The 20512-nt window shown below is 37.6% G+C and overlaps 1 protein-coding gene across 2 annotated transcripts in view; it reads left to right on the top strand.

The window, feature by feature from the left end:
• Nucleotides 1–20512, top strand: part of EIF2B3 (eukaryotic translation initiation factor 2B subunit gamma) — an 86210-nt gene that overhangs the window by 42673 nt on the left and 23025 nt on the right. For both annotated transcript variants that reach the window (XM_039349621.1, XM_039349620.1), the window contains exons 7-10: nt 9480–9607; nt 10538–10728; nt 14472–14549; nt 16107–16255. In XM_039349621.1, the coding sequence (XP_039205555.1) occupies nt 9480–9607; nt 10538–10728; nt 14472–14549; nt 16107–16255 (546 nt within the window). The remainder of the gene's footprint in view (nt 1–9479; nt 9608–10537; nt 10729–14471; nt 14550–16106; nt 16256–20512) is intronic.

Here is a 20512-nt window from a genome sequence, read left to right as displayed (position 1 = left end):
TACGAAAGCAAATAGTAAGGGACAACAGCAGAGAAAGGGAAAACAAAAAAGGTGTGAAGAAAGGGAGGGGAAGAAACAAAAGGCATTGACTTCCGACTCTCTTTGTTGCAGTAAAATCAAACATTAAGATCAAATCTCAACTTTTTACATTTCTCTAGTAGTATGCACTAGCCATTTCTGTATTGGCAAATCAGTCTAAACCAGACATGTCAAACACAAGGCCCGGGGGCCAGATGCGGCCTGCGAAGTGGTTTCATGTGGCCCGCGAAGCCATCCTGGAAACAGTGAGGGAACGGCCCCCTCTGCCTTGGCCCTGGCCGAGGCCAGGTGGGAGCCAATGTACAATTTTGTGGCGGCCATCTATGCTGAAACTCATTAAGTCTTAGCTCCATAAGCCCCCCCCCCCCCGGCATGGCCTGAGAGGAACAGTGAGGCTCCTCCAGTGGACCATGCCTTGGCACTTGCCCTGGTCCCACCCCCTTCTGCCAGAGACCCTCAGATCTGTCCCACTCCTGCCCAAGCCCCCACAGGCACCCTCGATGCGAACGATGTAGAGCTGGCCACACCCACCCAGTAGGCCACACCCACTCCATCCACACCCACCCAGTAGGCCACACCCACCCTGGCCACACCCACCCTGCCCCCTGAGGGCAACCACAATGCTGATGCGGCCCTCAATGAAATTGAGTTTGACTCCCCTGGTCTAGACAGTAAAACCCAAAATCATAATATCATTTTTTTCCACTTCAGGCACAAAGTCCAGAAGCGGTTTCCAAGTAGAAACAAAAGTACTTATGTTCTTTTATCAGCACAGTCAATTTGGTCATCTCTGCTAATTCCACCAGCTTTTGTAACCCTTTGTCCATGGTAGGAATCGAGGCATCCTTCCACTTTTGTGCATAGAGCAATCTTGCTGCCGTCACCATGTATAAAATCAGAGTTCCAAATTTTTACCCCAGTTCTCTTTCCCAGAAGGAAAGTTTCTGGTTTAATCCTTATGTTCACTTTAAGAATTTTCTGCATTGATGTATGAATCCTACTCCAATATTTCTTTGCCGCTATCCCAATTATTATCAATGTGACCTATAGCTAGCGTCTACAGGTATATTTACCTATGTCCTCCTTCTGAACTGAACTGGAGAAGCCTCTTGGATGAGCAGTGAAACATTTTCAAAGGGAAAAAAAAAACAAAGGAGTTTTTGCCTTTTGGAAAAAGCACCTTTGGATTGATTCAAAATCTTTCCAGTAGGAGAAAGTGGAATATTTCAAACAGAAGCCTTCAGGGCTAAAGAAACCTTCTGAAAGTATATTGCCAACTTATCAAATGGAACAGCAGTGGACAAATTTAAAGACTTTTAATTTTTTACTCCTGATAGCCATACCTAAATCTTTGATGATGCTACTTAATTTGGTAATGAAGTGTCTGCCAGAAAACAACCAAGCTCAGAGGAACCAAGAACCCCACAGTTCAACCCTGAACTACAAATATCCTCAATCTAAACATGAAAACTACATTTTTAATTCTTATCTGTTATTATATTTATGCCTCCCACCTTTCCCCCAAAAATTCAAATCAATGTCCATTTTTTTCTTCTTCTAGTTTTACCATGACATCACCTTTGTCAAAGAAGTCAGAGGAAGATGGTAAATTTAAAGGCTATGGATTTGCATTTGTATCTTTCCCATCCCTAGAACATGGAAACAAGAAGGACAAAAATATTTGAAGACTGTAGATTTGAATTTAAATTTTTCACATCCCTCAAACATGGAAACAAGAAGGACAAAAATAGAACTATGAGCTAGTCCCAGCACAAGAAATGATGTGAGGGTGATTAGGAACAACTCTTGTGGATAAAGTCTAAAGAGTAATAAGTTAAATAATTAGTTTTGTCATATTTTGTTACTTTTGAACCCATAAATGTCAGATTTAATAGCTCTACATGGAGCAGTTTCCTGAGCAAAGTTAATCTGCTTTTCAGAAAAAGCTTTTAATGTTCAAGCGGAAACACTTGGCTTGGTTGTATTCAGAGAAGCAAAGTATCAGATACGTTTTGGGAAAAGAAGAAAAAAGCATTTATGTGTGTTTAAAAACACTGGCTATTGATAAGCCAATTCCTCTGCAGTTCCCTTCTTCCTTCCCTCAGCCAGTCTCCCAAGATCTTTATAGAGACCTTTTCTGGAAAGCTGTTCCAGAAGAGATTATTTTTCTCCAATCTAGCTGCAGACGGAAAGGAATGCTGTGAAGAAAAATCTTCAAAGTTCTGTACCTTCCGTGAACACTACCAAGATTGCCAGAGGGTGGGAGCTGTGTTTTGGTTGATGAGAGTAAATTTTGTCCACGGGCTTCTGCTTGATTTGCTTTGTGGTATGTTGTACACAGAGTCCCCTGCAGGTTTACATTAAGATATTGCCCAGACTAAACCAGTCTGTAGTTTTGCTTTCTCCCTCTCAATGCCTTTTTATCATTCACGCTGTCACCTGTGTTTCCTGGCAAGGCCTATGGACTATGAGGGAGGTCTGGCAGAGTCAGACTTTTCCTGCCTTAATGCATGCTCTCCCTCCCTCCCTCCCTCCCCCCCCTCTCTTTCTCTCTTTCTCTCTCTTTTTCTTCTTGCCTGCCAGAAAAATCTCTGTAAAAGAGAGCTTGCTGTGTGGGTACTGAAGAGAGAGCACGTCAGTTCTGTGGCTGGAGTGCATTTTTCTTCCTGATAAAGTTCAGGTTGTATAATGAGTATTTTCCATATGAAAAGAGAAATTGAACAGATCACAATTTAGGAATTAAAATGCAGACAGATAGACAAAATGGCCAAATAAAATGAAAAACATAAAAGACACAGCTAAAGGTAGACCATTCCTGCCGATGTACTGAAAATTTAAATGGTGTTACATGGAAAGATTTAGGGATGATTGGCATTTCCACAAGTATCAGTTTACTCCAAGTAGTCCTCAAGTTATAACTGTTTGTTCAGCAGCCATTCGGACTTATGACAGTGCTGAATGAAGTGGGTTCTCAAAGTTTTGATTGTTGCAATACCCCCACAGTCACATGAACAATATTTGAATCTTGGCAACCAGCTTGCACTTCTAACCAGTTGTAGCATCCGTTGATCATGTGATTGCCATTTGCAACCTTCCCTGCTGGCTTCCCACACACAAGGTCCAAGATACTTGGCAACTGTCCTTTCTTTGCTTGCATGCCCCACACCCTACTCCTTTCCTTTGCTTGCATGCATCCCAGCTCTCTTTTCTTGGACCTCCTGGCCTCCCTGCATTTGCACAAACCCCACACCTTCTTTCTCTGGCCTCCCGGTGCTTGTACTCACCCTTGCATCCTCTTTCTGTAGCCTGTCTGAACTTGCAGCATACCAAGAAATTCCCCCCCCCCCCAAATTTGTGTGGAACCTGCACTGGACCTCCCAGAGCCTCCCCTACTCTGCTGCAGCACCTCCATATCTTTACCTGGACAGCCTCTGCTTCCCACATAATGACCCACACATCTGGAGTTACAACCAAAACCAGGACTGCCTGGATTGTTATCTTGAAGGTAAACTGGTAGTTCATTCTCAAAATGTTTATTTATGCCCAATAATAATGTATTGGTTGAAAAATAGTCCCCAATTTACAACTGCAACTGGGACAGAATTGCTGCCACTAAGTAAGCGAGCACATTGCTTACTTATTGCAATTCTCATCCCAACAACACTACAACTAATACAATAATTATTGTATATAAATAAACTTTTTGAGAATGAATTGCCAATTCATCTTCAAGTATTATAGTTTATCCTATCCTTTTGATTGTAGTACTGTACTCGCTTTTACCAAGGGATGGTATAGATAAAAGAAGTTACATAATTAATTACAAAATTCTACTCAATAAAATTAGTTTATAACTTATCAACCAATAATACCAACAATTAAAATTATAATACAACATATACATTTAAAGGAGTGTCCTATGATATTGCAGAGCTCACATCTATCCAGAAATCACATAAAAATAAATACCCCCAAATTGCCAATCTTAATGGGAATAGGGTAAAATAACCAGGACCCAATAATAACAAAAAACTTCTTTAAAAGCCAACTAACTTTCAAGAGCAAAGGGTAGGATGAAACTGATTCTAGAGCAGTATTTTTCAAACTTGGCAACTTTTTAAAGTAATGCATGGATTGCAGGCTGGGGAATTCTGGGAGTTGAAGTCCACACATCTTAAAAGTTGCCAAGTTTGAAAAACACTATTCCAGAGTCATGGTGCCGGGTCTGTGAAACAGACCCGCAACTCTTAAGGGGAAACAGTAAGGTGACTATGTCCAAAGGAACATAAGCAAAAAGCATGTTTTTAATGGAGGGGAAATGTTATACACCTAGGAGAGTTACATTGTTATTACTGGTTCTGAGGATAGAATCTGTCTTGTGGGTTTCTGTAGGAAAGTTGTTGAATCACTAATAAAAATGGAGGAGTGCAGCAGGACTGCTCTTGCACATTTGTATGTTCACCTGTTCTTCATTCTCTTTGTGGTCACTTCCAATCCTAACCTCACACTGTGGGAATTTGCAGCTGTAACAAATCCTTTGGATATTTTTGCTATAATCTACATGAATTTGCTTTGAATATTTCTAATGCTGCTTGTGTCCAATCTGCAGCTGGCAGAGCAATTTACATCTACAGCTGTTGTTTGGAGTGCTTTGAAAATTCCAGCTTGTTATGACATAAAAGGAGCCCATTTGGAAGGATTTCTCCACAACCTGAAATACCCTGATTAGTCTTCCTGCTGTGCCCTCCACTTCTGTTCTTTTCTTCCTATACAGTTAACTGTTGGTGGCCAAAGCCACCTGTGATTAGTGTTAATGTGCAATACACCCTACAAATATAACTGTTGCTTTTTGTTTGTATTTGGTATACAATTGTCATGCTCTGTAAGGAATTTGAGGTACAGATTGGTGAGATCACTGTTTACAATTAGCCATAGTCACAGTAAAACATTCCTATTGTTAGCATCACTTTTTGCAATACTGGCTAGTCACGTGTTTGCCAGTACATGTATATATACACACACACACAAAGTTTTAGGTTGCTTCAGAGAGAAATAATTTACAAATGTAATATTCCCCATTTTTATTGCACTAATATATAAAGACATTAGCCAAATAAAATCAGGAATCACAAACAGAAATGGACCATAAAGGAATAAGCAAATTATAATTATGAAATAGATATAAAACAAAAAAATTATCAAGCAGTGAGGTAAATTTTGGTCACATGAAATAATGTTGACTGGACTTTTCCACTAGCTGATAGGAAACCAACTGACATATGGACAATGAACATATGTCTTTAATATAGGATTTTAAAGCAGGTGTACTAGAGTGTTTTCTTCAAAGTACAGCAGCCACAGACCACACACTGTAAATCTAGAATTCTTCATACTTCACTTCCAAATGTTTCATATATAATTTAGCAGCACAGTCACATCTGTATTTTTTTTCTTATTCCAACACCATATTAAAAATCTTTGAATATTAAACCAAATGAATACAGCTGTAGAATATGCCCAAAACATGAGTCTTCCGTAAAATTATGCTTGCAACATACGGTTGAGATCTAGCCTTGCTAGTATCCTTTGTAGTGAACTGAAAATGAAAAATCACTTTTTGTTCTATTCATCACTTTTTAGAACATGCACTACAAATTTAATATTTTTTAGAACTCTTGCCTATTGAATTATTAAAACAAGATATTCTAGCTCCTTGTTTCCCATAACTAGCTTAGTAATACTTCTGCGTTCTTTCATCTGATTTTTTTTAAAGTACCAACAGTTTACTAGGTGTCTACAAATTCATTAAAATATACAGTTTAAAACAAACCATTTAAGGAATAAAAAAATTAAAACTAGATTTTGAGCTCAAAAATGGACTGGGAACCTGTGCCACTTATGAAACAATGGCATAACGTGAACGTATCCATGAGTCCTGGTTTGCAGATGAGCTGCCTTTTCTTCACCAAGCTTCCTTGCTTTGTTTTTAAGCAGTGAATGCTCCAACACTGGAAGTTTTTAAGAAGAGACTGGGCAGCCATTTGTCTGAAATGGTGTAGGGTTCCTGCCTGAGCAGGGGGTTGGACTCGATGACCTCCAAGGTCCCTTCCAACTTTATTATTAGTATTAGTATTATTTCTTTGATCTAAACATAATAGTTAATGCAAGGGTTATTCTGTCTTGCCTAAGCTGATAAAAGGTTGAGACACTGAGGCCACTTATGTCTCCGGCTTCAATGTGAATCGGAGAGGAACCCGATCTCATCTGCTGCTTTAAAAAGAAAGCGTGTAAATCCCTTCCGAAAAGGCTGCAGATTACTGGACTACAAAATGCAAAGAGAAATCTTTCAGAGAAGGAAGCAATTAACACTGGAAATTGTTTTGTAGCAAGTGAGAATAAATCATGAATAGAATGGAAATTATATAGGAAGTTCCATAGTCAGCTTTTTTTGTCCAGACTTTCTCCTGTTTTCTCTCATCTCAACTGCACGTTCAGGTGTCAGAAGAGCAGGCTTTCAGATGTAATCAGCCTGATGCTATCATTTTTAGTGAAACTAAGTACTAAGTTTTGTGAATAGTAAAATTTCATTTTTGCATGTTTAATTTATTGAAACCTGAGCTCTTTGGTGTTTATATAATACTTCAGTTTTGATTAAAAAAAATATGTGATACACATGATAGCCAGAATATCCCTGCATGATTTTCAAAACAAACACACCCCTGTGTCTCTTTTGCAGAAGGGTTAGAGCTAAAATATGATCAAGCCAGGAGGAAAGCTTCTTTTGAGAGCCATGTTAGGTGCAATTTGGTTTAGTCAGAAAGGAAAGCAACCAACCTCTGTGCATGCAGAAGGGTTAGTACATGGATAAGAAATTGCCAGAAAATCCCAGATTAGTTGAAGTTGAAAAAAACTTTCCTGGAAAAAGCCAGTCCCCATATTGTTGCCATTGAAATTCAGTAGAGGTGTCTATGCAGTCACCAGAAGTCACGTTCAGCTCTTCCTATTTTTTCCTCTGTATAATAAACAATTGTAAAAAGATTTGAACCTAAGCCGCAGTTTAAACTTGGTCCTCTTGTGCCATAAAATTTCACAGCCGAATGACACGAAGGCAGGCATGCTGTGTTAAACTTACAGTCACAGTGGTTATAATTTGAGTAATGCACATGGAATTACTTATAATATTCTGGTCTATGACTACTTTAACATTTTTTTTCGCTTGTCATTTAAAAGTATGGTTCAGGAGCTGGGAGAGGAAAATGATGTGATTGCAATCAGATTTTTTTTGCTGAACTTTTCCATTAGTACCAATAACTTTATTCTCTATCTCAGAAACTCTATACATTTTAAAGTGATAAATTGGTCAAGCAGAGTTTTTTGTTTCCAAACTCAGAAGGTACCATATTATATGAAATCAACCCAAACTTTGATTTAAGGAGTCAAAGAGGCAGATGATACTAATGAGAGGCTGCATTAACTTTTTATCAGTTCTCTTCCCATTTCCTTGAAGAGACAAGCAAGGGGAGTAAATAGTAGGGGAATTTTCCCTGCTTTTGCATTGAGATTGTAATGTTGGCTAGAATATAAATATCATTTCCGTAATGCCCTTGTTTTGACATTGTTTTGTTTTTATTCTTTAAAGTGAGTTGACTTTTCTTTATAGCAGTCAGGATGGGAAGAAAGGAATGGTAACTGGTTGTTCTAGTTTGGGATATTAGAGAGCTGGGGAAAATAACTTGTTTTATTACAGTATTTGAACCTATAGGATTCATAATTAACTTTTCTTTTCACCTCTCTTTCTTCTATTTAAAAAAAATATTTTTTTACATTTCCCCTGACCACTACCATTACATTTTTACTGTTGTGTCTCATTTTCTGAAATACAACAGAATTAAATCTATAAGATATTTTTAAATAATTGACTAGAATTTCTTTCTCTGTTACAATTGCTAGAGTCCTTCACTTACAACCAGTGACTTAACCATTCAAAGTTACAGCAGATTCTCCAAAAGCTACTTACAACACAGTCTTGAAGTTGTGGCAGCTGCAACATGTCTGCAATTGTTTGCCCTTATGACTGATTGGCCCCTGCCCATTCACCCCTTCATTCCTCACATTGGGTTTCTGCAGCACCTTAGACATTCTTCCCACTCCACTGGGCCCCACACCTTCCTCCTCACTTATCTTTTGTAGATTTCTAAAGCACAGGAGGTCAGGTTAAGGAAGGAGAACAGACCGCTCCATTGCTGGACCTCATGGTGCAATTCTGGAAGCGGTCAACATTTTTCAAGTGGTCACAGTGAATTGTAGCCACTAGGATGATGGCCGCTTTGAGGAATATGCCATGCAGCCCAGCAATGAAGCGCTTTGGTTTGCTAATGTGAGCTCCACAACATTCCAGAGTGTTCCGGTGTAATAACATCACCAAGTATTGAGCTTGACTCAAAGTAGGTTTATGCTTTTTTCCTGCTAGGAAATAATATTAGCATGTGTTTCAAATACTTTGCAGGTTGAACAAATTGCAGTGATAACTTTTGCAGCAAGAACTGTGTTGTGGCACCTTAACTAATTTATAATGCCTAGTTTTTTATGCCTCATCGTAGTCCATTTTATCAGATGCCCACAGTATTTTTCAGGGCTCTGCTCATGCATCAGATGGACAGATATAATCAGCCCATTCAGTGTTCCTGCTAAGGGTCACCAGGATATTTAATAGGAGAGGACATATAAATGAGCATTTACGGGCTTCCCTCCTATGGAACAGTTGCTCCCAACAACATAGCACCTAAACAGCTTGATACATTTCAGTTTGGTCAGTTTTACCAACCTCCCTTTGCCTGCATTACTAGGCCGTTCAAAAACATTTAAAAGGATCCATAAATAATCAAAATAGCCAATGTCAATGACAGCTCCATTTTGTAGTGAAATCGGCTGGTTGGATTGCATTTGATTGGCTGCAAAAAGGGAGCTGAGAATGTGTCAAGCCACCATTCCCCTTAAATGGACTGTGAATATTATGCTATTGCTGCTGAAAGGCAGGAGGAGGCAAGAATTCCCAGCAAGGAGAAAATGGACCACTCACAAGTTCTGCTCAGCTTCAGGGCTATAAAAAGGGAGAACAGGTTTCGCCATGCTAGATACATTGCAGCTCAGGCAGAAATAAATCACCTGAGATGCAAACACAAACTGCAGCTGGGAAACCATTTGAGATCTGGTCTGGAGGGATACAAAGAGGACCAATATTATAGTTTAGTTACAAACTTAGTCTAATAGTCTTAATCGTCTAATGTTTTAGACTATTCTTGAAATGTTCTGCTCTTGTTTAGAATCTAGATTGCACAAACAGCTATTTGAACATCAGATATAAGGAAGAAACCATTTTTTCCTGAGGAACTTGTAAATGATATATTTATCTTTTAGTGCTATTGTTTTAATTTCCCTAGGACATTTACTTCAATCAGAAGTGAATTGATCCCATACTTGGTTAGAAAGCAGTTTTCCTTTCCTGCACAGTTTCAGCAGAACCAAAACTACAAAGAGCAAGACCAAAAGAAAAAGGACCAGAAAACAGGTTAGTACAAAAAAAAAAAAAAAAATGCAGGAGACAGTGAATGTCACTTGGGGAATATGACTCCAATAGGGAATGCAATCATCTCCCAGTTCATAAACTCTTTTTAGCCTGCTTCTTGACAAATAAAACAGCTTGTCTCAATTAAAAATCTGGTAAAATGTTGGTAGTCTGATCCATATAGAAATAAACACGGACGAGATTGCCACCAGGGTTTAAAAAGATAAGAAACAACATAGTAAAAGGTGAAGGGAAAGATAATGAGGGTGATCAGTTTGATAATGCCAGATGTAAGTTAGTGTTCTGTATTATATCCAAACTGGGAAGTTATCATTTGTTATAATAAGGCACTCAGCTTGTTTAACAGATGAGTTTAAACAAACATTGGGTTCCTGAATTTGGCCGAAATAGAGAGTTTGGGTCTGGTTAAAGAAAGAAACTCCTGTCATTTGGCAGCCATATAAGAGATAGGAACTTATGGGGCCTTGTTCATATATTACAAAAGTACATTATTCTCTTATAATTGAAGCAGAAATTAGTCTTATTTCTGGGAGGAAAAAGCAGAGCATTTTCTTTTGGCTGGTACTTCTATTCATTGTTTTTTTTGGTCTCAGTTAAAACAGGGATCTTTTGGGTGTTAGCAAGAGATTTCTTCCAGAAGCAGCTCTTTTTCTAGCCAGTGGATGAGGCCACACTGTTTTTTTCATTGCCCTGATATTTTACCTATAGGCCAGCAATCCCAGGGACCATTGTTCTTCTGGGCAGTAGCAAATATTGGAATATTGAGCAGTGTGACATAATGTCATTTGTAAAGAGTAAATTCAGCTACTCTTTACCCACCTTGTGCATAGAAAGAAATGTGAATATGCTATATATAATGCTCACTTTGATTCCATTTAAAATGTTTATGATTTATATTTTTGTATTCCACAGACATTTATAACTTTATGATGGGTGATAGCTGGTTTGAACTGGGTACAGACAAAATGTGTTGGAACAATTGCAGAGGAGATGTAAAAGAGGCATTCCATGGAGGGAAAATTCGTTGTTATGTTCACATCATGGGAGATGGACTATGTTACCGAGTGAACACTCTTGGACTATATGTTGAAGCAAATAGGCAGGTAAGATAGAAAAAAAAACAGTTTTTAACTCAGGACTGGTACTTGTGTAATTATGACAATTAAGAGAGGGATAGAATGGGAGGATTAGATTGAAATATCTTTATCTTGGTTGCATTATGAAGGGGGAAATGACTGAATGACCCAAGTATATTTGTTCATATATTTACAGTATTTGCACCACATCTTTCTGGTCAGAAATCATTCACAATGACTTACAACTTTTTTTAAAAATAGAGTGACAACAAATTAATAGTATGTTCCAAAGCTTGGGAACAATGTAAATGAAGATCCTCTCTTGCATGTCAAATAAATAAACCTCTGACATTGGAGACATCTTCACAAGGGCCTCTCCTGCAGTGCTTCATGGTCAGACAAACCCATAATGAAGAAGCCTCACCTAAAAAAGTCCAGGCCTTGATTTATTTAAAGATCAAGGGATCCCTGCCCCAGTTGCCCACATAGCTTCTGGAGACTTGGTGCCTATAACCTTGTACCTTGGGGACACTTTTCAAGGATAACGCAGGCATAGATAATTATCAGATCTGATTGCTGAGGGACAGTTGTAGTTGGTACACTAATTGTGCTTACAAGGACACTCATCACTATAACTGTCATCTATAAAAACAGTAACAGCTGAAGAGTATTTCCAAATTGTGGACTTGGTCGTTCAGGAGGAGTGAAACCTCATCCACAGTAGACTGAATCAGAGTCATAAAAGCCTTTAATTATTCATCAATAGCATGTATATATTTTCTGGATTTATCCCTTATCAAGTCTGTTATAAAAGTTAAGCCATTTTCTAGGAGTGATCACACTCTGATGGCATGTTTGTATGAACTGACGTTAGGGCACATTAATAATAGTTCAAAACTTATTTTTTTTTCAAAGATAATTTTTATTAAATTTTTAAAATTTTACAAAAACAAAAACAAAACAATCTTCCCCCCCACCTTCCCAACCCTCCCATTCCCACCCCCGATCTTCCCAGAGCTGAATATAGGCTTAATTAAAATTTAACCAAAAAATCTTAAGAAAAAAAATATAAACCATAAATGAGTCTAGCATTAGTTAAAAATCTAAATACATTAATTAAAAAAATTATAAAATAATTAACAATAGTATATATATATAAAAAAACAAAAAATAAATGTTTAACAAGGAAAAGAATAGAGGAAGAGAAAAAGTATAAATTATTAAAAAACTAAATAATATTTTTTATATCCAACTTATGTTGTATAAAATCTATCCATTTTTTCCATACCGCAACATACTTTTCTTGCGATTGATCCTTCAAGAAAGCCGAAATCTTTGCAGTTCAAAACTTATTTTGTCATATGAGAGGTGAGCTATTTTGGAGTCTGTAATGAGGAATAGTAGATAGAAGATCTCATTTTGTAGAAAGAAAAAAAATGCACAATCGCTATATTTTAATTTCAAGGGTTTAAAAGAAGGAAAGAAGATTGGTGCAGTTTGACAGTCTTAGAAGGTGCAAGAGTGAATTGAAGAACAAACTCTAGAGTTGTCTGTCTAAATATGTTATTCATTTGGAGTCAGTACTCCAAATATTCCCCCCATGTGATAATTCCAATATATATATACTGTATATATGTACAAAACATTCAGTAATCAGCAACAAATTTTCTTCAATAGTATCTTTTCTGGAATGGCAATATAAGGCAAACTATCTAAACGAAAACATTAATCCTTCAGACAATTTGCACATTTTAAAGAGAATTTCTAATAGTCTTATGCTTTTTGTTTTGCTTAAGCTGTTGTGGATTCCAAATATTCCATAACTTTTGATTTGTGGATATTTTATTTTCTTCTTCACACTTCCCTTACTTTTTTAATATGTGAAAATTTATTCATCTATTCTAGCTGTTTGTGAGCTAGCTTAAGCAACTGGGTTCCATTGAAAGCATATCAAAGTCAGGAATTTATTCAGAAAGTTCATTCAGTGAAGTTTATATGTAGCATGATTTTTCTGCAGCCTCCTTTATGTCTTATAGCTTGAGAGTAGTCTGAGTGTCCCATTATTTCTACACATGGAAAGGAGAAGGGACGGATTGTAGTGTCATGTCATACAACGGCCATGTCATACAACAGAAGTTTGCACAAATATGGAAGTGTGAGCACAATGTATATTTTTTGTCCATAACCCATGAAGCAGCTGCTGATGCATTAGAACTAGCAGCAGGAAGAGAACAGTACTTTAGTCCCTTATTTTTGTACTTAGGAAATATTTCACTTGTTTCAGTTGACCTCTTCAGTCTGCTGCTCCCTTTGTGTGGGCAGGTGGCAGCAGGAGGGAGTAGTTTTTGGGAATAAGAAGTAGATTACTTCACCCCCCAAAAACACGTTAAACTAAACTTCCCCTTGGCCCTGGTGCTCCCTGACCGTTCTGTTATGCAACTGCTTGTCTCACTAGTTGCTTCCCATATTTAAATATTTTTTATTATATGTAAAGATAGGAAGGGGGGAGAGAGAGAAGCTTTCAAGCATGTATATTTTATGTTCTAAACAGAAATGATCTTACATAAATTCACATCTCATATTACCCTTAAAAGAACAATTTAAGCCAGTTAACAATAAAAAGAGATGAATGAGCATATACACCAGTACATGCAATATACTTTTTAAATAATTCTTCTAGTGGGATTTCCAGTGGCAAAATGCTTACTCAGATAGGGAAAGAGAAATATTCAGACTGCCCTATAATTGATAGAAAACAGGTATAAATCAATCCAGACTTTTCCGTTGATGTATAAATAACCAGGCTCAAATTACCGTATTTTGGATATATTTTGCAAAGTCCTAGTTTTTGTGAAATCTATAATATTGGGAAAGGCAGAAAGAAGAAATGGCCAATAGCAAGATGAATACACTTCCATAATGGAGACAGATCATTCTGGAGAAGGCCTGATTAATGTGGTTGCCAAGAGACAGACTGTTAGCAGATAATCTTATTGCAGGATCCAATCTGGGTCAGTCACCGGGACAAGAGGTTTAGTCTTCCGAGCTTTTGGACTTGTGCTGGAGCCCATCCTCAGGGGACTTCTCTCAACCAAAAACTCAGAAGACTAAACCTCTGATCCCAGTAATCATCCCAGATTGGATCCTGCAATAAGATTATTGTTAAATTCATATTTAGGATACAGCACAATCTGTTGCTCAAGGGAGGCTGCACGAAGGCTCAGCCCCCAAATGAGATGCAACTTGCAGGGATCACAGAGAAGTAGATGTTCATTACAAACATGAGAGGGGGAATAATTTAAAACCTCCCTGGTTGATCCTGAACATTTAATTGTCATGTTTCACCTATGAAGCCCCTTTGTCATGTGTTCTAAACAATTTTAAATAATTGTTTCTTTGTAAGTGACTCGCTTATTTGCAGGTAATAGTGGAGGGACTCCATTTATTTCAGTTTATTTCTAAATGGGTTTATCAGTCCAAATTCATTTACAATTTATTTCTCTTCTAATATTTTTGCTCAGTGTGGAAGGCCAAGCAATGCTCAAACTTCGACTAAAAATATGAAATAGCTTGTGTAGCCTGTAACTTCCTATATAGTCTCCTGAAGTCTGATTGATTGTTGCCTGTTTAAAAAATTAAAATCATCATGCGTCCTTTTTAGTTACTTGAAGATAATAATTTTAATTAAGTAAACTGAGGGTAATCTTTATATTATAAAGAAGAGTGTATTTGGGGGCCATTAATGTATGATTTCAAAAATTTTCTTTCAGGTTCCTAAAATGCTGCCTTCACTTTGTCCTGAAGAAGCTCTGGTTCATAGTTCTGCATCAATTATTGATAAGTGCATGGTGAGTAGCAAGAAGAGGATAATGGGAAGGTAGAAGTAAATAAATATGGATCAGTCTACGCCAGACATGTCAAACACAAGGCCCGGGGGCTGGATGCGGCCCGTGAAGTGGTTTCATGTGGCCTGCAAAGCCATTCTGGAAACAGTGAGGGAATGGCCCCTGCTGCCTTGGCCCTGGCCCAGGTCAGCCGGGAGCCAATGTACAATTTTGTGGTGGCCATCTTGGCACTTGCCCCAGTGGACCATGCCTTGGCACTTGCCCCAATCCCACCCTCTTCTGCCAGAGACCCTCAGATGTACCCAGGCCCCCATAGGCACCCTTGATGTGAATGATGTAGAACTGGCCGCACCCACCCAGTAGGCCACACCCACTCCATCCAGCCTACCTGGCCACACCCACCCGGCCCCCTCAGGGCAACCGCAATGCTGATGCGGCCCTCAGTGAAATTGAGTTTGGCACCCCTGGTCTATGCAATTTGTTTTCCTGGTTCTGGTTGTTGTTTCCTGATAAATATTGTTATAACGAAAGCTCTTTCAAGCTGTACTCAGGCAATCATACCTTTGTATTTTAGCCCTTTCTCTGCACATATGAATGTACACATAAGTGTAGTTTCCAGTTTTGTTTTGTCTTGTTTTCTGAAGTAGGAAGCAGTGGTTTCAGCTTCAGAACAGCTAGGATCTTATACCCATGTCAGTTAGTAGATTAACATTCTGAGTTTTAGAGCAGGTAAGCAAAAACATTCGTTTAGGCAAAACTAAGTAGGACAGATGCTAACAAACTTTCTATTGCTATGTGGATGACGCTCTTGTGAATAAAGCAGAGGCAATTGCGCAGGGCCCATCAAAGATGTATGCATTGCATTCAGACTTGCTGAGAAAGAGAATGGGTCTGGGTATGAGCACAAGGCAGGTAGAACTGTGTGAAATGACCCCCTTCCAGTTTGGTCAGGTCAGTTTTTCTCACTTGGCAAAACAAAATTCCTGTCCCCTCGTTCGTGTGTTTGTGTAGATCATGCTTCTCTTAGAACCCTCCTAGAGAGTAAACAAGACTTAAGTATGCTTGACCTGCTAGGTTGGTGTTGCTAAAGTGCACTGTTTTTTGTTAATTAGAAAAAAAATAGCCTTTATATCTGTCTAGGTCTGAGTTTGCTGACTCCCTGCAATGGACTGTCATATGTATTTATAATGTATTCTATTTATTCCAGTAGACTGGAAACAGTTAACTTCAGAGAAAGTGCCAGATGACAGAATTATCTCTTTTTATGTTCTTGAAAAGTGCAGTCAAAAAAACGTAATCACCAGAACATCAGTTTAGTAGCTATGGTACATCTTCAAAAATTCTCCAGTTCTTTTTTACTAATCCATTTAGAGTGTTATGTATTCTCCAATATACAGCAGAAAAAGTAGACCCTTTTCCTGTGAAAAAAGAAAAGGATTCTTGAGGCTTCATTAAAGCTTATTTGGGTCTGCACAGTCTGTTAATTGACAGCTAACAGCAACTCAAGGAGAAGATATTGTTTAATACTTGGTGGTTCAGTTTCTTTCTCTTCCTCTGTAGGTTGGCTCTGACAGCATTGTAGGTGCATCTTCTCAAATAGGCGAAAAGACTTCAGTAAAGCATTCTGTCATTGGTACTTCATGTCTGATCAAAGATAAAGTTAAAATTACCAACTGCATCATCATGAATTCTGTCAGAATTGAAGAAGGGTAAGTGGCCTTTAAAAAATTTTGTGTGTGTGTGTGTGTGGTTTTATATAGAGAATTGTAGCATGAACTACATGAACTACATGTAGCATGAACTAATTATGGAATATCCAAAGCATACCCTGTTTGGCTGAATGCCACTTCTTTATTTCCAGGAGAGAAAACAGAATTATGATTGAGGATAGAGGCATCCACAAGAGGGCCGCAAGAGGGTACAAAGCAACATTGTATCATTGTGATGCAAGCTGTACCCCTTTTGTACATGTACTATATCATGACTGTGCAATTCTCTTTTTTATCAATTTGATGAAAGCCTTCATTCCTGCAGGTGCCTCTGAGAAATAGTAAAATGTCCTGATATACATAGTCAATTAAATTAGTGTCAAAAAGATAGCCATTGGCATATAATATGGGAAGCTAAAAACAAGAGTAATGCCATGTTTTTTAAATATGATTCAGAGAACAGAAAATTACAAGTAGAATAGCTTTATTTTGGATAAATTGGCGAGAAGATAATACATGAAAGTAAAATAGCTTGAAGAAGTTTCAGTATCTTCAAATAATGAAGAAATGCTAAATCAGTGTTTCTCAACCTTGACAATTTTAAGGCATGTGGACTTCAACTCCCAGAATTCCACAGCCAGCATTGCAATTGATTGACCAGGAAAAGTTTGGTTCTTTATTGAGACTCTTGTTCAAAAAGTAAATTCTCTATTATGGTATTATAATGCAGTTGCTGGTTTTATAATAGTTTTCCAAAACTATGGTATAACTATCTTGGATTAATTTTTATTGTATCATTGAAAAAAATGTGGACGGTCAAAACATGGCAACCCAGAAGACTCAGAGGGCTAAAGCAACTGCCCTATGAGGAAACAGTATTGTATTGTGAATGTTTAATTTAAAGAAAAGATTAATGACAGGGACATGTTGGAGAAAAAAATAAATTGTATGCAGTATGGATCACGTAGATGGGAAAAATACTGGTATTAATGCTGATTAACTTTACAGTTATTTATTTTAACATATTTTATATGTGTTATTTCACATAGGAATTGCTCCTACAAACCTTATTTTGGCAAGGTTTTTCTCAATGGCTTGTCCTTTTAGTTCCATACTTTTCTTGTATTGGTTGAAAAAGTTAAATTATTATGTAAATGAGGGCTGTTGTGCAAGAGCTCTACCTCCCTTTGCAGGCAATTTCTTGTATCAATGAATTAAAAACGTTAAACAATGAATTAAAAACAATTGCTCCTTGAAGTTGATTCTCATAGTCACATGCTTGTATAATGTGAACAAAAAGCTTATATTTCTGAAGCACATTGCAATTACAAAACTAGGTTATAAGTGAATATAATATCTAATTGCCACATTTAATTACCAGCGTACTATAAATTAAATCCCCATACTATAAAGATAAAGGAGAATTTCCAGTTCATCTTCAGACAAGGCCAGCTCTGCTGTTGTAAAAAACAATAAATAATACTTCTGTTGAGATTTACCAAAGACCAGCTCTTTGGAAAGAGTGAAGAATTTAGGAGATAAGAGTGTACAAATTTATTTTTCTAAATAGAATTAGACAGTCTCTACTAAGAGAGAGAGTGAGAGAGATTTTCATGTGGCAGTGGCCTAATTAAAGCTTTCCTAAAATGGCCTATTGGGTATTAATATTTAGATAAAGAACATTATAAAGAGCAATAAAGTATTCTTTATTTTCTCAACTTTTTAGTCTTGAGATTGAAAATGTATTGGAGTTTGTAGATCCTTGCCTTATATTTACTTGGCAGACTACAGAGATCTCCTGTACTACTTTATGTTTTAGTTTTAGATTTTACATTTTGTAATTATGTTTATTATTTTTTGCTTTTAACTTTTGTTACTATGACAAAATTCTCAAGGATCAATGAGAAATGGCCACATCAAAATGTATAGTTGGAAGAAATAATTGTATTAACCAAGCTGCACGGGCCTTTTGATGGTCATCTAGGTGCCTCTATTCATGCTGCACAGTGATTTCTGGATTCCTTCAATCTAGCAGAAAATGAGTCTTGGTTTCATTATTTTAGTAATAGTTTGGCAAGAACAGGGTTATAATTTCTGTTCTCAGGCTGCTTAGAGTGCAGTGAGTGATGGCATCTAGCACTGAAGGGAGAATTCTGACTATATATCTCCTGTCTATATTTGGCTCATTTCTGCTCCCTCTTGGGTCATATGTAACAAATTAAGGAGTATCAATTACATCAAATAGCCATCCTGGAAGTTGTCCCTCTTTGACTTTTTAAGGAAGCGGATGCTTTTTTATAACCAAAATTTCTGCACTCAAGTTGACTTTAGTACATATAGATGGTTCTTTTTCCTCTTCACTAATAAAATGTTTTTTTCTAATATTCTTAATTTTAAAAATAGTCCTCCCTTTCAGCTCATTCATTCATTCAATTTATATCTTACCCTTTCTTAGGCGTTCAGAGCAATGGGCCTAGCATCCCTCCTCCCATTTTCCTCACAATAATAACCATGTGTGATAGATTGGTCTAAAAGAGAGTGACTGGCCCAAAGCCATCCTATAGGTTTCAGGGGTTTGGTAGACTTGAATTTTGGTATCCCCATTCCTGGGGATACACCTTAACCACCATGCTACATTGGATTCATTTATTTATGTCACTTACTAGACTTTGTTTCATCCTGGTATAAGGAAAGACTACTATATAACCAGGTATATGCTTTCCTTGCTCTCTAATCCAGGGGTCTCCAATCCCTGGTCTGCGGACCGGCAGCAGTCCGCAGCATCCAGAAACCGGTCTGTGCAAACAAGCAAAGCCCCATCCACAGGATGGAGGCAGTATGCAAAACCACGCCCCCTCTGGTCCGCAAAAAAAACTTTCCACAGAACCGGTCCCTAGTGCCCCAAAGGTTGGGGACCTCTGCTCTAATCCATAGGTGGGTGGGCAGCATGTACTTGGCCTGCTTTTGTGATCTTCAATGCTCCCCCAGATTGTGCTGCTGAAATACACCATCAATTTTTGGCAAGTTTTTTTTGAATAAAAGACATAGAAATGTTATGCCTCTAACACAGTGGTTCTCAACCTTTTTAATACGCGACCCCCAACCGGTCGTAAATTGAGGACTACTCAACCGGTCGTAAGTCGAGGACTACTCAACTGGTGCAGCACCGTTTCCAGAATGGGACTTTTGGCGGGCTCAGCAGGGCAGAGACAGCCTGGACAATTCCTATTAGCTTTTGAAAGCCAATAGAATTAGACTCTATTCAAGAGAGTCTATTCTATTGGCTTTCAAAAGCCAACAGAATAAAGGAGTAGCACAGCTAAGGAAAAGGGGAAAAAAATGGTGGACTGCGTTGTTTGGCGACCCCGTGAAATGGTCATTCGACCCCAAATGGAGTCCCAACCCACAGGTTGAGAACCACTGCTCTAACAGGTTGTATATTAATTTTGAATAACTGCTTTAAAAACCCAAATATTTTTCCCTTTCTCCCTCCAGTAGCATTACCACTGAAAATACCATAAAGAGCACATTTCTTGTTCCTTTTCTAATTTTCTCCATAACAATTGCTGTGACAGCATAATGGCAGTTTCCTGTGATGAATTCTACTTAATAATCTACCTGAATAAGTGAGATTCAATATATGTATACTGATTCCCATGGAAAATATATGTAATCTCTGAATTAGTGCCTTGAGTATATATTTTTCCTTCCAAAGTGAGATGGGGAAAGAATAAAGATATTAATACACTTAAGTCAAGACAATGTGGTTTTGGTTGTGAAATATTATCCCAAGTTTGTTGAACTTAAGTAATAAATTATAGCTATTATATATTTTATAAATAATAGCCTACCTCAAGTGGTAATTTTCTTGTAAGGTAGTCCCCAATTTTATGTTTTGTTTGAGTTAAAAAAAAACTCAAACATCAATATTTTACCAGTTTTTGACAAGTAAATGAATATAGGGAAAACACCTCCAGGATTCTTAATTGACAGATTATCAGTATGCATTTTAAGGAGTATCTGATGTATTAATCATATGGTGAGAACTCCTTGAAAAGAGATTGTGTTACTATTTGCCAAGGTGCTCTATTTATAATATTATCTTTTTAAAATCTTCACTTTAATGTATTCAGTTTGCTACTATATTATGAGTAGAAATACACAGCTTTTCACTAGAAGTGTCAATCCATTTTTCACAGCAGTGAGTTGGCTTGATGAATCTAATAGCTTGCATAGCACATCTGGGAAGTTAGCTGG

This window comes from Crotalus tigris, unplaced genomic scaffold, assembly GCF_016545835.1.
Source record: "Crotalus tigris isolate CLP2741 ecotype Arizona unplaced genomic scaffold, ASM1654583v1 scf7180000018299.754606, whole genome shotgun sequence".
NCBI classification, from domain to species: Eukaryota; Metazoa; Chordata; class Lepidosauria; order Squamata; family Viperidae; genus Crotalus; species Crotalus tigris.
This window is presented reverse-complemented; position numbering and strand designations above follow the sequence as displayed.